General features: G+C 41.6%; 1 protein-coding gene across 1 annotated transcript in view; it reads left to right on the top strand.

Moving 5' to 3' along the window:
* Positions 1 to 14,792, top strand: part of LOC147032585 (coatomer subunit gamma-2-like) — a 62,195-nt gene that overhangs the window by 29,422 nt on the left and 17,981 nt on the right. The window contains exons 12-19 of the mRNA XM_085870325.1: positions 1,364 to 1,552; positions 1,847 to 1,942; positions 2,099 to 2,342; positions 2,577 to 2,652; positions 9,847 to 9,950; positions 11,713 to 11,841; positions 13,000 to 13,068; positions 13,318 to 13,457. Of these exons, the coding sequence (XP_085726451.1) occupies positions 1,364 to 1,552; positions 1,847 to 1,942; positions 2,099 to 2,342; positions 2,577 to 2,652; positions 9,847 to 9,950; positions 11,713 to 11,841; positions 13,000 to 13,068; positions 13,318 to 13,457 (1,047 nt within the window). The remainder of the gene's footprint in view (positions 1 to 1,363; positions 1,553 to 1,846; positions 1,943 to 2,098; positions 2,343 to 2,576; positions 2,653 to 9,846; positions 9,951 to 11,712; positions 11,842 to 12,999; positions 13,069 to 13,317; positions 13,458 to 14,792) is intronic.

Genomic DNA, 14,792 nt, shown 5'->3' with positions numbered 1-14,792 from the left:
ACGTCTAACACTTTATCCAATCAGTTTGAAAATTTTTGAGTGTTGCCCATGGCTAAATTGTATGGGGGGAAAAATTGATGACGTCATCAGTCATGTGGTTTGACAGTCATTTATTTTGACGTACAAACCTTCAAAAATCTTCTCCGAAATGGCTGAACAGATCGAGGTGAAACTTTACAGGTATGATCGCCTATCCATGAGGAACAAAAAGTTCTCCATTTATGATGTCGTCGGTCACATGGTTTGACAGCTATGTTTTTAAGAATAAACCTTTTAAAAATCTTCTTCTCCAGAAGTGCTTGACAGATCGAGGGAAAACTTAACCCACATGTTCCCCAAGCCTTGGGGATACCAGGGTTTTCATGAATAATTAATCCTTCACATGGTCTGGCAGCCATATTGGATTGAACAGAAATCTTAAAATGTATATTTCTCTTGAACCGCTTCATCAATTCACATGAAACGTCACAATTATGATCTGGTTGTCATGCGGAATATATATTTCAAATTTCAACCTTGTCAGTCGCATGGTCTGGCAGCCATAATTATTTCATGTTTTGAATCTCAGTTCAGAGATTTAAATCAAACTTGGTACAAGTATGTGTAATGATGTAATAATGTAGGCGGAGCCATATCTGTCGACGTCGTGATGTCAAAGAGTGCCTTTCTCGTTTAGTGATATCATACAGTTTTCAATTTATTCTGTCCAGGAGTGCCTTGGCAGGTTTGATAATTCACCCACTTGTGATAATTCCCCACTTTCACAAAAAAGTAAAAACACAAGTTGGAGGTTGCCATCCCAACTTAGTAGAACATTCCCATGCACGGATACCATCAGTGACGTTTGCCAGTGAAACGTGGTCTCTTACAAAGAAGGTGGAGCCAAAATTGATCACCATGCAGAGAGGCATGGAAAGATGCTGTCTTGGCATAATCAAAAGAGAAGCTAATAGATAAGATGGAAAAGTAAATCAAATGACATATTGGTCACAATCAAATAAACTGAAACGAAACTGGGCTTGAGACATAGCAAGAAGAATGGGGAACTGCTGGATGACAAAACTGATAACCGAGAGAAGGACTATAAGGAGAAATTAAATTGAAGAATTCACTGTCCAGAGTGCAATGGCTTGGTGTCGTAGAAGATAGAAAAAACAAAATGGACTATGTCGAGGAAGATGTACATCATGCAGTAGACCAAAGTAGACTGGTGAAGGAAACAAAATCACATTTTATTGAAAGTAATCCACATTACACTTGGGTTAGAAAACACTGGTTACTTTACACAGTTTTCAAGTGCTGCTGAGTTCAGTGTAAACAACAAACATGATTCCCCTTTTGATTGTCACTGCACCCATGGCAGGTCTCCATGAAGCACCCATCGGCGGTGACCGCATGCAATCTGGATCTGGAGAACTTGATCACGGACTCAAACCGAAGTATTGCTACACTGGCGATCACAACACTGCTCAAAACAGGAAGCGAGGGCAGCATCGATCGCCTCATGAAACAGATTTCTTCCTTTATGTCTGAGATATCGGATGAATTCAAGGTAACCAATGCTTGGGGGGGAATGTTTGGCCATATATTTGTAATGCTTGCTATCCTCTCGAGGCAATGGCAATCCACCCTTTGCCAAGAAACTGTTATTGCAGTTCTGAACTTGCCTTTGGGCAGCACACCCAGTATACGAATTCAAACACTATCCTCCCTGTACAATAGCAGAATTGTCCACTCTATCGCAGTAGCTGGATTAAATGATGTCTAATTGTTCTTCATTGCCACTTACCTTTTCTCAGCATATTCGAAAACGTTTACTTTATCTTTTGTTTCGCCTTTTCCCCAGGTGGTAGTGGTGCAGGCGATCAGCGCACTTTGCCAGAAGTACCCACGCAAACACCCTGTCATGATGAACTTTCTCTCCTCAATGCTCAGAGATGAGGTTCGATCCTTACTCTAACAACATTCCCTTTCTGTCAACTCTTATCTTGACAACCAAAAAGCATTTTGCGCTCAAGCATCCATGCTTTCGGTCAAACACAATCCCGAGACTATGTCACAACCAATTCTTTATCTCATCTGAAATTGTTGTGTACAGGGTGGCTTTGAGTACAAACGCGCGATAGTTGACTGCATTATCAGCATCGTGGAGGAAAGCACTGATAGCAAGGAGCCTGGTCTGGCCCACCTATGCGAGTTCATTGAGGACTGTGAGCACACGGTGCTGGCCACCCGGATTCTGCACCTCCTGGGACGAGAGGGTTCACGCACGCCCAACCCTGCAAAGTACATCCGTTTCATATACAACCGTGTCATACTGGAGAATGAGGCTGTCCGTGCAGGTTAGTACACAGTGATGCGAGTAATGACCTAGCCTATATCTTGGCCTTTTCGCCACATGTATAATTTGTAATCGGGTGTGAGGAATCAGACCATTGGATAAGTACTATGAAGTATGAATATGAATGGACAGGAGGGTTAAATGCCCTTTGATATGAAATGAATAAAATGCCACTTCACGTTGTTTCATCCTTTGAATCTTTCATTCTTGATCCGTGGCCTGTGTCTGTGTTCAGCTGCAGTGAGTGCACTGGCTAAGTTTGGAGCTCAGAATGAGGAGCTTCTGCCCAGTATCCTGGTCCTCTTGCAGAGGTAGGCTTTCCAGGGATATGCATTCCATTCATCTTTTGTGCTTTTAGACATTGTATATCTTTTTTTGTGATGTTGCATCGTTATTCCCTGTGATTTGACCAGACGTGCCAGACTACTGCCAACCGGAGACTTGTCACTTATCTTGTACGAAATAGGTCGTTATTGAAATAAGCAATAATTAATAATAATAATTTGGATCGGGGATTTTGGATTGTCTCAGCTGATATCAGATGATTGCTGCTTTCCTTATGCTAAGTGATGCAGAGTTTGATCTTTAAGTTTGGTTATATTGATATACCAGAGGGGGTATCTGGCAGCGCTGCCCGACCCCACATCCAAATATACACTTTATGGTGGCCTCAAAACGCCAACGTGCGGTATTTAAAACTTTTCCTAGATTCTGAAGTACCTACACCCATAATTTGTAGCCTCTGGTGGGCACTACGGTTCTATCATGAAAGAGTAACGCACCAACAACATTTTAAAACACAAGATGAATCAATAATCGCATGTTAGCAAGTATACACCAACCGTGAAGCACACAAACACCTGATACTTTGGTGCACAAGTCGCAAAGAATTGGCCCATGAAAAGTTAAGTAAATGACATCATTGCTTGTGTATGTACATTTTTGATTCGCAAGTCGTGTTTTTATAATTACTCGTGGGCCCTTTGAAGACCAATGAAAATTTGGTTCATTGGACCACAGCCTTGTTGCATACCTGCTTGCTGTACTGACTGCTTCAGCATTAGCTTGCCTTTCACTAAACCCAGATGTACTTTGGGCCAGCATGGGGATTATATGTTAGTTATTATTATTGCCATATGATACTCCTATTCTTATCATTGTTGTAAATACTAATAGCGTTAATTACTATATGTTTTGTTGCAATGTTGTTATTTTTGTTATATATTTTGTAATTTGAATGCCATGCCTTGGTAGAAGGACATATTAAGCTGCTTTATATACCTCAACATGGCATGCGTTTAAAACATGGGAATTCTAATGGATTTTTTTGTTGTTGTACAGTCGAGTCTTAAAGCGTTGACAGGATGTACAGTCTTCAGGTCCTCCAGGACTTTGGGTCCTCGGGGACTTTTTGTACTTTTGGGGGGGGGAGGGGGGTCATAAACGGTCTTCAAAGTTCGAAGGGGCGTCAGCAGTTTTGAGGGTCAAAAGGTACATTCTAATAGTGCGTAATTAATACACATATTCACACACACGCACACGCACACGCACACGCACACGCACACACACACGCACCTCATCATATCATACCATATCATAGTAGATACCATTTTGTGGACAGTAAAGTTACGATTACAATATTTTGCCATTTTTAACCAAAGTTTTGTAGAATTTGAAAGCTAACGTTTCCAATCTATGTGTTGCAATAAGTGAAGCATGAGCTGTGCTGAGCAAGGCATTTTCAAAGTGCCTTTATTATAGGAGGGAATCTCATGTAAAACGATCCAAGATTAAAGATGCATTCACACAGGAGCAGTTCTTTTAATACAAGTCTCGGCTCATGCAGGAGCTAAATTGCAAAGGGTAAAGGGGTGGGGTGGGGGAGAGGTTAAGATGCACAAAGAGGAAGGGAAGAGTAGCACAACAGTCCAGAGGTCATCCAGAATATACCCAAAGGTTTGACAGCTGTAGTTTGTGATAACAAGTTAGTATGTGAAAGATTTATGCCGAAGCTTCAGAAGCATTAATACATGCAGAACCATGGATTAGTAGGACAAAGTAAGTGTGCTTAAAGCTCACCTCCAAGCCTTCTCGCCCTTGTTTGAATCCCAACCCAGCTATAAACTGTCATCCTGGTGTTTCACAGGCAGGATGATTCATCAATGTGTCTCGTTCCACAGATTGCCGTTAAATGGGGTCGTGTCTGCGAGCATGAGTTAGTGGACATTAAGGATCACATGGTGTTCTTCACCTTGAGTACCGTATTTTCACCCAAATAACCCATGGGCTATACGTTAAATTAGTTACAACAAGTTCAAATTGTGAGCATACCCCGTGGGAGTTCATTCGTACAACTCTCAGGTGAGCGATAACACGGGCAACAGATAGTTTTGAAATTTGGTGAGATTTTCATCGCATCAGAAAAATAAACCAGAACACCTCACTAGAGTGAGGCTAGTTTTATATCATCATTTGCGACTTAATTTTAAGAAAATGGGCCGAAAAGGGCTGTTTCTCGGCCCAAGGGCCAGAAATGCACTTTGGGTCCAGTTAATGCCTGGGGAATGGTCTCCAGAATATACCTGTCAAGTTTGGATTGGTTCCGTTCACTAATAACCGAGAAATGACGATTTTAAGAAAATGAGGCGAAAGTTTCGTTTGTCGGCCCAAAGGACCGGAATCGGACTTTGTGCTCAGTTAATGCCTGCGAATGTGTCTAGTTTATGCCTGTCAATTTTCATTGAATTCTGTTCAAGAATAATAGAGAAATAGACGTTCAAATGAACTGTACACAAGAAAAGAGAGAACGCGAGCGGCGCTTAGACCCCTTGGGGTCTCCCATGGGGTAAAAATTCCAACTGCAGGGTATACTCGGGTGCGGGTTATATGGTATTTCATCATATAGCGCGTGACATAACCATGGGGAGGGGGGGGGGTGCAAGTCAAATTATCAAGGAGATACAAAAATAGTCTGTTTTGTTTTTGTTTTTTGGGGGGGAGGGGGTTGCAATTTTAATTACAGTTCTTTTGCATATTTTACCTGCACACACACACATGTATGTGTATATATATATATATATATATATATATATATATATATATATATATATATATATATATATATATATATGTATATATGTAATTCCAAAGCTATGTGAGGTACCTGTAAATCGTCTTCCTTCTTCCATGAATCAAATACATGACCAGCCTCTGTTTGAAGTCAGCCATGAAATGGTGACGTTTTCTCTTACTTCTACTGACAGACATTGTATGACAGGTACTTGGGATGTTATGGACTATTTCATGGAATGATACAAAATTCAACAGCCTGCAGGATATTTCTACATTTCTAATGAATGAGCAGCATGGTTTCCGATCGCATTGCTACCGACCACGCTGGGTTTTAATACATCAGTTTAATTACACCAACCCTTTTTAAAGATATTCATTTTCATGTCGATTGGTTATTTTCCGCAGTTATATTTGAAAAGAGCCGTTTGTTGGCCGTTGACAACAAAGCCATTTCAGCTGCTGGGAATATGGACATTGCATATCTCCAGGGATCTGTTCAGTCACCAAGCAGCAAGTTAGTGCTTGCCAAGCCTGCTGTGCCTTTTCAACTGTTTCAAATGGAGTGCTTACTTGAGTGCTTAAGCCACTTGGCGAGCACTCTACAATAAACTTAGTAACTGAACATACCATGGTCATGTGGACAGGAAAGCTGGCTTGCGAGGAATACTTGCCTGAAATTTTCCTCGAGCACTTTTTTCCCCAGGTGCGGGGTATACCAGGGGCGGGTTATTTTAGTGAAAATACGGGAGGCGAGCACCATAGGGAAATTACAAGTTCCTGCTCGAAGCAGCAGAGGGCATTGCTTGAGAGGCACAGCCACACCCTCAGTTAATGATGTGACCCCACAGCCTTGTGCTGCATATGAACGAAGAAGAAGTCTGTTTAAACACAGCACAAGCATTTTGTCTGGCAAGACTAGCCTATTGGAGAGTATAAGTTGCTATCTGAGGCTTTTTTGTTTTTGTGTACCTTATCGAGGCTCATATGAGAGCTGAAAATCTCGTATGAGGTCATGGCTTGTGGAAATTCTCTTGACAACTAAACACGTGATTCACTGCCGTGCCTTCTTCTGACGTCGACTAGTTTGCTACCTTTCTCCTGAGCCATATTAATAATCATCTTCGTGTGAATGGAAAAACTTCTCTCTGCATAATTTTTTTTTTACAGAGTTAGTGGAGATTTGTTGCTACAGATGATACGTGTGAGTGTATCTTCGTTTAATGAAATGAACTCCAAGGGAGCTGGCAACTTCAAAAGGGAATTTAACCACTATGGATGTTCACATGATAATAGCCCTTCAGGCCACTCTCAAGAAGGGATTTATTTCTCAGTTGAATGTTCTCAAAGTATTGTGCTTGGCTAACTTTATTTTTCATTTCTTAGAGTTGCTGACATAGGATCTGCACTTGAGCACATTTGATGAATTATATCTTGCAATCAAAGGTCTGAAACATCGTTTGATAATTGCCCTTTGTTGAGGCCTTAAACTAGCATACTGAATGTGGCTTAGTATGTTAAATACTGTGGAGGAATCCTGCGGAAAACAGCCAACAATTGATGATAGAGTAGGCACAAAGTTTGCTGTACTAAGCCCCAGCAAGCAGGGTATAGAGTAGAAAACTTGTGTATGTGAACATTGGGAAAAGCATAACTCTACAAGCACAACAAGCAATAAGCAATCATTTATTGTGGGAAAAATCTGATGCGACAAATTTAAAACGGCAGTAAAACTGGAACGGCACTTCGTGGAGCACATTCCTCCACCAGGCTAAACGGTTTACATTTTGTATCCCACTGATAGGACGAATCTGCATCCGGTCCTGAACAAAAATCAAATCGGCCTCTTTTTGTCACCTACCCAACTCATCCACCAAGTTTTGGTGTAATCCGTCGACAACTTGATGGTGCTATATATAGTTTCTGGCTCGATCTGTTAATTATGAAGAATCCCATGAAAAATTCGAGTTTCTAGATTCTAGATCGTCACCAAAATCTAATCAATTTGTCCTTTTCACACACCCAACCTGTCCAAGTTTCATCCAAACCTGTCCAAAACTTTTTGAGATATCCTGCTCATAGACCGACATCGGTGAAAACATAACCTCCGTCTACCTTCGGTGGTGGAGGTAATTATTGGCGCCGTTAAGATATCCAGCTTAATGAATCAGTCAATGTGCTTTAAGCGGTGATGTTTTGGCAATTCTTAAAATTTCATTACGATTCAGTTGGATTAAAGAAAATAATGGCTGAATCTTGATGCGAGACAACTCATTGCGAACTTTTATGTAGAGGTTTAGTAAATGTGTTTGCCCTGTTGTTTTGTTTTAAATGGAGATAGGAATATGACTCCACAAAAAGCCTTTTATTCCAAAATTTTAAATGATATACAAATAAAAACTGATAATTCTGTATTTATGGTCTGTCGCACAATTTAAGACTTTCACCTGCATTTTAAAAATGCTGATTGTCAGTGCGTACACATATACAGTGCCTATAGAAAGTCTACACCCCCTTTCAAAATTTTCACCTTTTGGTGCCTTGTGGTCTGGAATTAAATTTCATGAAATCAGACTTTTTCCACCTTTATTTACACATCGTAACCCACAAATTTCAGAAAATTAATTAAAAATACAAAACTAGAATATCTTGGTTGGATAAGTGTACATCCCCCTGATAATTGCAATTGTAAATTCGCTCCTGTGTAACCAATCGCCTTCAAAATCACACACCAAGTTAATTGGCCTCCACCTGTGTCAAATTGTAGTGTTTTTGATTATTTCAGAATAGAGTCGGCTGTTCCTGAAGGTTTCCTCTGTTGGGTAGTGCATTCACAACCATGAGCACCAAGGAGCTTTCAATAGACCTCTGGGATAAAGTTGTGGAAAGGCACAGATCAGGGGATGGGTATAAAAATATTTCAAAGGCCTTGAATATCCCTTGGAGCACAGTCAAGACAATCATTAAGTGGAAGGGGTATGGTACCACCAAGACCCTGCCTATATCAGGTCATCCCTCCAAACTGGATGACCAAGCAAGGAGCAGACTGATGAGGGAGGCCATCAAGAGGCCAATGGCAACTTTGAAAGAGCTACATGCCTTTATGGCAAAGACTGGTCACTGTGTGCGTGTGACAACAATATCCCAAGCACTCCACACGTCTGGCCTGTACAGTAGGGTGGCAAGAAGGAAGCCATTACTCAAAAAAGCCCACCTTGAGTTCCATTTGAGGAATGCAAAAAACACTCCTGAGATTCTGAAGCCAGGTGGCAAAAAGTTTTGTGGTCTGATGAAACCAAGATGGAACTTTTTGGCCTAAATGCAAAAGATTACGTTTGGCGCAAACACAACACGGTACATCACCCAAAGAACGCCATCCCTACTGTGCAGCATGGTGGTGGCAGCATCATGTTATAGGGATGTTTCTCATCAGCAGGGACTGGGGGCACTTGCCAGGATAGAAGGGAAAATGGATGGAACAAAATACAGAAAAATCCGAGAGGAAAACCTGCTGCCCTCTTCAAGAAAGTTAAAATTGTGAAGGAAGTTCACCTTTCAGCATGACAACAACCCGTAGCACACAGCCAAAGCTACACTGGAGTGGCAAAGGAACAAAAAGATAAATGTCCTTGAATAGCCCAGTCAGAGCCCCGACCTAAATCCAATCGAAAATCTGTGGCATGACTTGAAGATTGCTGTTCATCAACGTTCCTCACACAACTTGACTGAGCTTGAATGGTTTTGTACAGAAGAATGGGCAAATATTGCCAAATCAAGGTGTACAAAAATGGTAGAGACCCATCCCAACAGAATCACAGCTGTCATTGCTGTCAAAGGTGTTTCCACCAAGTATTAACTCAGGGAGGTGGACACTTATCCAACCAAGATATTCTCGTTTTGTATTTTTAAATAATTTTCTGAAATTTGTGGTATTTGTTTTTCACATGAAAGTTCTGGGTTACGAGGCATAAGTAAAGGTGGGAAAAGTCTGATTTAATGAAATTTAATTACAGGTTATGAAGCAACAAAAGGTGAAAAATTTGAAAGAGGGTGTAGACTTTCTGTAGGCACTGTACATACAGACAAAGTCCTGGGCATTGAAATAACGTTTTCTGTGGCTGATGATGGGCCTAAATAGGCAAACCAATCGCCATTGCACATTACTGCACAAACAGTGAACATTGACGAAGGGGCATGGCATGTGACTCAAATCAAAATATCTCCATTAATGGGAAATGTTTCAAGTCTTACACGTTTGTCTTCCCACATAAGCTATCATCATAAGAATTGCACCAAAATTGGTGTCATTGACCTTTTAATCATAATTCAAATGATGATATAACAATGCTTTGTTTGGCATTAAATTTGTGTAAGGTCTTCCATGACCCTTTTGATAGTTGTTTTTTTTTAAATGATTCTGCTGGTGCTTGGAACAGGTGCATAATGGATGAAGATGATGAAGTTCGAGATAGAGTTACGTTCTATCTGCACATTCTTCAGCAGCGGCAGAAGGTCCTCAATGCAGCATACATCCTGAATGGTACGAATCTCAAATATTCGTTCCCCATCCCTCCTAAAACTCTGTTCGAGTCAACGGCCTAGTTTGGTTAATGGTGTTACACATGTGTTATCAAAGTCCTCATTTCTTAAAGTAGAATGGAAAATTAGCCTTGCACACGAAGGCCAGTGTCATTGTGCCTTGGCGGACAGATCAAAATGGATGGAATCAACAGAACATTTATCGATCAGAAGTTGACCGCCATGAATATTGACCACTTTGGAAAGCAAGGAAAAGCTGATGTTTTGGGTGGTAACGCTTCGTCAGAGCAAAATAGGGAGATGGGATAGGGATCAGGATGATGGATGGATGGATATAAGGTGTGAGTGAGTCAAATCTGTGTGTGTCAGAGCGGCATCAGCAGTGAGGTAGTACATTGGGTAGGAATGACTCATTTTGACACCTCACAAAAGAGAGGGTGAGAGTTCAGGTGCTCAAATAAAATGGGGAATAATAGGGAAATGAGCAAAAAGCGAAAAAGACTTTCATCACATGGTCTGGCAGCCATATTGGATTGAACTAAAATCTTCTTCTTTTTAAAATTTCTCTTGAACCGCTGCATCAATTGAGGTGAAGCTTCCAAATTATGATCTCGTAGTGATGAGGAATATATGTTTTAAATTTCAACCTTATCGGATGCATGGTCTGGCAGACAGAATTATTTAATATTTTGAATCTGGGTTATTTTTGATTTTATTTATTTATTTTAAATGAGGCTCACTTGACCATACCTGGATGGGTTTGAGGGTAGAGTAGTAGCAGCTGAAATCTGAATCCTATCCAGATTCCTCCTGATGACTTCATCTTTGCTTTTTGGTCGTTCGGGTTCCTTCTAACGACTCCAATGCAGGACCTATTTTATTTGGTCTTCCATTTGATTTGAACTTAATTTTTTTTAAAATCCCATTCTGAATTCAATTGAATAAAGAGGATGTAATGGGTCAGGTGTTCGATCAAAGTGAGACGTCTTGGTACCCCGTCATCACTGCCAGCAGATGTAAAGTGGCAGTTCGAGTGAGCTTACATCGAAAACAGTTCAACGGAGGAAATTGAAACTTTACCACATGCTACATGTCTGTTCGATTCTAGCACATATTACTTGGATGACATTTTCCCCCTCAGAACTTACATGGTGAATTAAACAAAGCCTAATGCCCAGAGACAGTCACTTCCTCCCGTTAGAAATTCGAATCATTGCAATCATTTCAGCCTCCATTGTGCTCGTCTCGTGAAAGAAAGTGAAGAAGCACAATTTGTCGTTTTAACGATCTCCCAATTTATACTTTTGCGATCTATTCTGGTGTCTTTATCAGCCTTGATATCGTTATGAAAACACTCGAACGAGAATAAAAGTTTCTTTGTAAAGGTTTATGAATGTACTTTGTAGCAGGCTTTTCAAAGTATAATTTGTACGCATTTACCTCAGAAGTGTAGAAAGCTGTAGTTACAAATTTGCCGCTAGAAGAGTTGGCCCTCACAAAGTCTTTCTCAATGATGCATGGGGTAAGTATTCGATGAATACCATCTTGTAAGTTTTATATAATTTATATTCTATTTCCCACCTCATTTCTTAGGTTTTTTTCTATTCCACATCTGACTTTATTTACCCCGTCTCCAGTCTTGATAAATCCCCGTTGCAGTAATCTTTCCCCAAAATCTTTCCTTCTGCTCTTCATCTTCTTTCATCCCACTTTCACCTCTTCTAGTCACTAAACCTTGCTGTGCTTCTCCAAACCCCCCTTAGCACTTTCTGTCTCTATTCCTGGTCTTGAACGATCTTTGCATCAGTACACCATGGAACCATCGGAGAAACCTTTTGACATGAAGTCTGTGCCACTGGCCACAGCCCTATTGCCTGAACAGAAGACAATGGGTACGTCTTTTGTTTGTCACCTCCCCCTTCCCCCCCCCTTTTATTCAATATCATGCCCCAAGAAAGCAATTTTTTATTTTCCTCCTTTATTCACATTGGTGGAGTTCATATGGTTTGACGATTGACCATGTTTTGAAGTCTCGGAAGAAGCCAACTAGCAGACAAGCAGAGCTATTGTGGGAAAAGAGGTTACAGATGGAAATGTCATTTTTATGAGGGGTTGAAGTTGCACACCTGAAGCTGATTGGAAGGGGGAGTAGTGCTGATTGGGAGAGGGTGTGTGTGGGGAGGAATATCTGATTGGGAGACGGTGTATATGGGGAGGAATATCTGATTGGGAGAGGGTGTGTGTGGGGAGGAATATCTGATGGGGAGGAATATCTGATTGGGAGAGGGTGTGTATGGGGAGGAATATCTGATTGGGAGAGGGTGTGTGTGTGGGGAGGAATATCTGATTGGGAGAGGGTGTGTGTGGGGAAGAATATCTGATTGGGAGAGGGTGTGTGTGGGGAGGAATATCTGATTGGGAGACGGTGTATATGGGGAGGAATATCTGATTGGGAGAGGGTGTGTGTGGGGAGGAATATCTGATTGGGAGAGGGTGTATATGGGGAGGAATATCTGATGGGGAGGAATATCTGATTGGGAGAGGGTGTGTATGGGGAGGAATATCTGATTGGGAGAGGGTGTGTATGGGGAGGAATATCTGATTAGGAGAGGAGGGTGTGTATGGGGAGGAATATCTGATTGGGAGAGGGTGTGTATGGGAAGGAATATCTGATTGGGAGAGGGTGTGTGTGGGGAGGAATATCTGATTGGGAGAGGGTGTGTGTGGGGAGGAATATCTGATTGGGAGCGGGTGTGTGTGGGGAGGAATATCTGATTGGGAGAGGATATGTATGGGGAGGAATATCTGATTTGGGAGAGGGTGTGTATGGGGAGGAATATCTGATTGGGAGGGCTGACATTCTTTGGGGGAGTAGCAAAAACAGATTGTGTAGACTTGAAGGGAGGGGTGGAAAGGTTGTGCCAAACTTGACATTTGAAGATAAATTGATGGGAAGATTAACTTGATATTGAAGAATAGACACTCTTGGCATTACTGTTTCTGTGTATGAATTGTCTGGGCAACCTTCATTCATTTTTCCTTTGTGTTAGAGAGGAATCCCTTGGCCATGACCAAACAGCCTGAAAAAGTGGTTGCATCGCGGCAAGAAATATTTCAAGGTATGATAAAGTTCTTGCATGCGAAGATAGATAGAGAGAGAAAGAAAAGAAGAACGTTGTAGCCATTTATAATCATAAATATTTATTCTTATCGACTTTTAATGCTGCTTGTGATTTTGTACACCAAAATGTCTACGCAATGTTTTCTCATTTGTGAAAATGTCAGGTGTCCCGCCATTTTGGCGGATATTTGTTGTTTTGTTGTAATCGTTTTATTTTTGAAATCTAGCATTTTGTGCCTCTGTGCAGAACAACTGGCAGCCATCCCTGAACTGCAGGCCTTTGGACCTTTGTTCAAATCTTCGGCAGCAGCACAGCTCACGGAATCTGAGACCGAGTATGTGGTGCGCTGTGTGCGGCACACTTTCCGCCAGCACCTCGTTTTCCAGGTGTGTGCAGTTTGCTTTATCCTTGCTTGTCTTGTCCCTTCTCCTTTTAAAGCACTTTTCTGTTTTCCTGTTTCAGCCTCTTTTGATCTAAGCTTGTTTTGTTTCCTAAGTTTGCTTCACGATTCTGGGACACCGTGGGTTCAAATCCCATATAATGCACTTGTTCACCATGTTATAATGAAGTTGTTATTCATGGATATATATATATATATATATATATATATATATATATATATATATATATATATATATATATATATATATATATATATTGTAGCCGTCGGGTCGTCCCAGTCGCCTGATATGAATCCCAGCAGGCAGTGTCAACAGTGGACATAAACGGCCAACCCGGGCTGGAATACAGTTCTTTCGACTCCAATACTGTGGTGGTGAAACCGTCAAATCAGCCATTGCATTATGCTAATTGGTGCCACACACCTTGTTTCTAATTCACAACTGAACGAGCCAATGAGGTGTGCGACATGGTCTGGATATACAGTGTTAATGAATTGCCATTGCCATTTCATCCTCAACAGACCTTCCTTAATCACAAGAACAATCACAATGGTTCAAATTCACCCTGAGACGAGGTATTTTAAATTATAAACAATGGTCACATGGGGGATAGGAAATGCAAGAGACGTAATCACAACGGGATGCAAGACCAAATACTTGCCCAAGAAGCAATGCGGCACGGCGATCCTAAAATAACTAAGCCTTATTGGTCCCAATCATTCACACCAAGGTGGAGGGACAGAGGGAATCACAACACAGGAAATACCGTGCGATGTCTGGCAAGACACAGCAGAATGATGGAAAGTCCCAGGTCCCATCTGCTCTGGCGGGGAACGGGCTGCTGAGTTCTGCGTGCTCTGAGCTTGGGAGGAGAGGAGAGGCCGTGGCTCTGGCTGGGTGGGTGTGGCTCTGTGCAGCAGCATGAGCGAAGTTCACAGCTCTCTCCCATGCTAAATCCGAGCTTCTCTTTTTCTTAGGCCTAGCTCACCCGTTTTTGTAGTCACCACCTCGTACATCATCCATGACATGTCGTGCTCCTCCCCTCCCACTCACCATTGGCCGAAAGGCCCATTTGAGGAGTGGACTACTGCCCCCTTCCTACTTGTCACCTTGGGACGGCCCTCCCCGAGTCTTGTTGCACAGGTGCAGCCTATACTACATTTCATGTATGTTCATGCCTATACATTTCCCACCTATAGTGCATCAAGGCCTATTAAACTCTTAAAAGATACATAAATGACAGATTACAAAGGATAGAACATAAAACAAAGGCTCACAGGTCACAGGGATGGTGATTTTTAGATAGACACCTTTGGAAGG

The sequence above is a fragment of the Eptatretus burgeri genome, chromosome 2, assembly GCF_056783735.1.
Source record: "Eptatretus burgeri isolate ZD-2024b chromosome 2, Ebu_testis_v1, whole genome shotgun sequence".
Taxonomy (NCBI): domain Eukaryota; kingdom Metazoa; phylum Chordata; class Myxini; order Myxiniformes; family Myxinidae; genus Eptatretus; species Eptatretus burgeri.
Note: the sequence above shows the minus strand (reverse complement) of the source record. Positions and strands in the feature narration are given on the sequence as shown.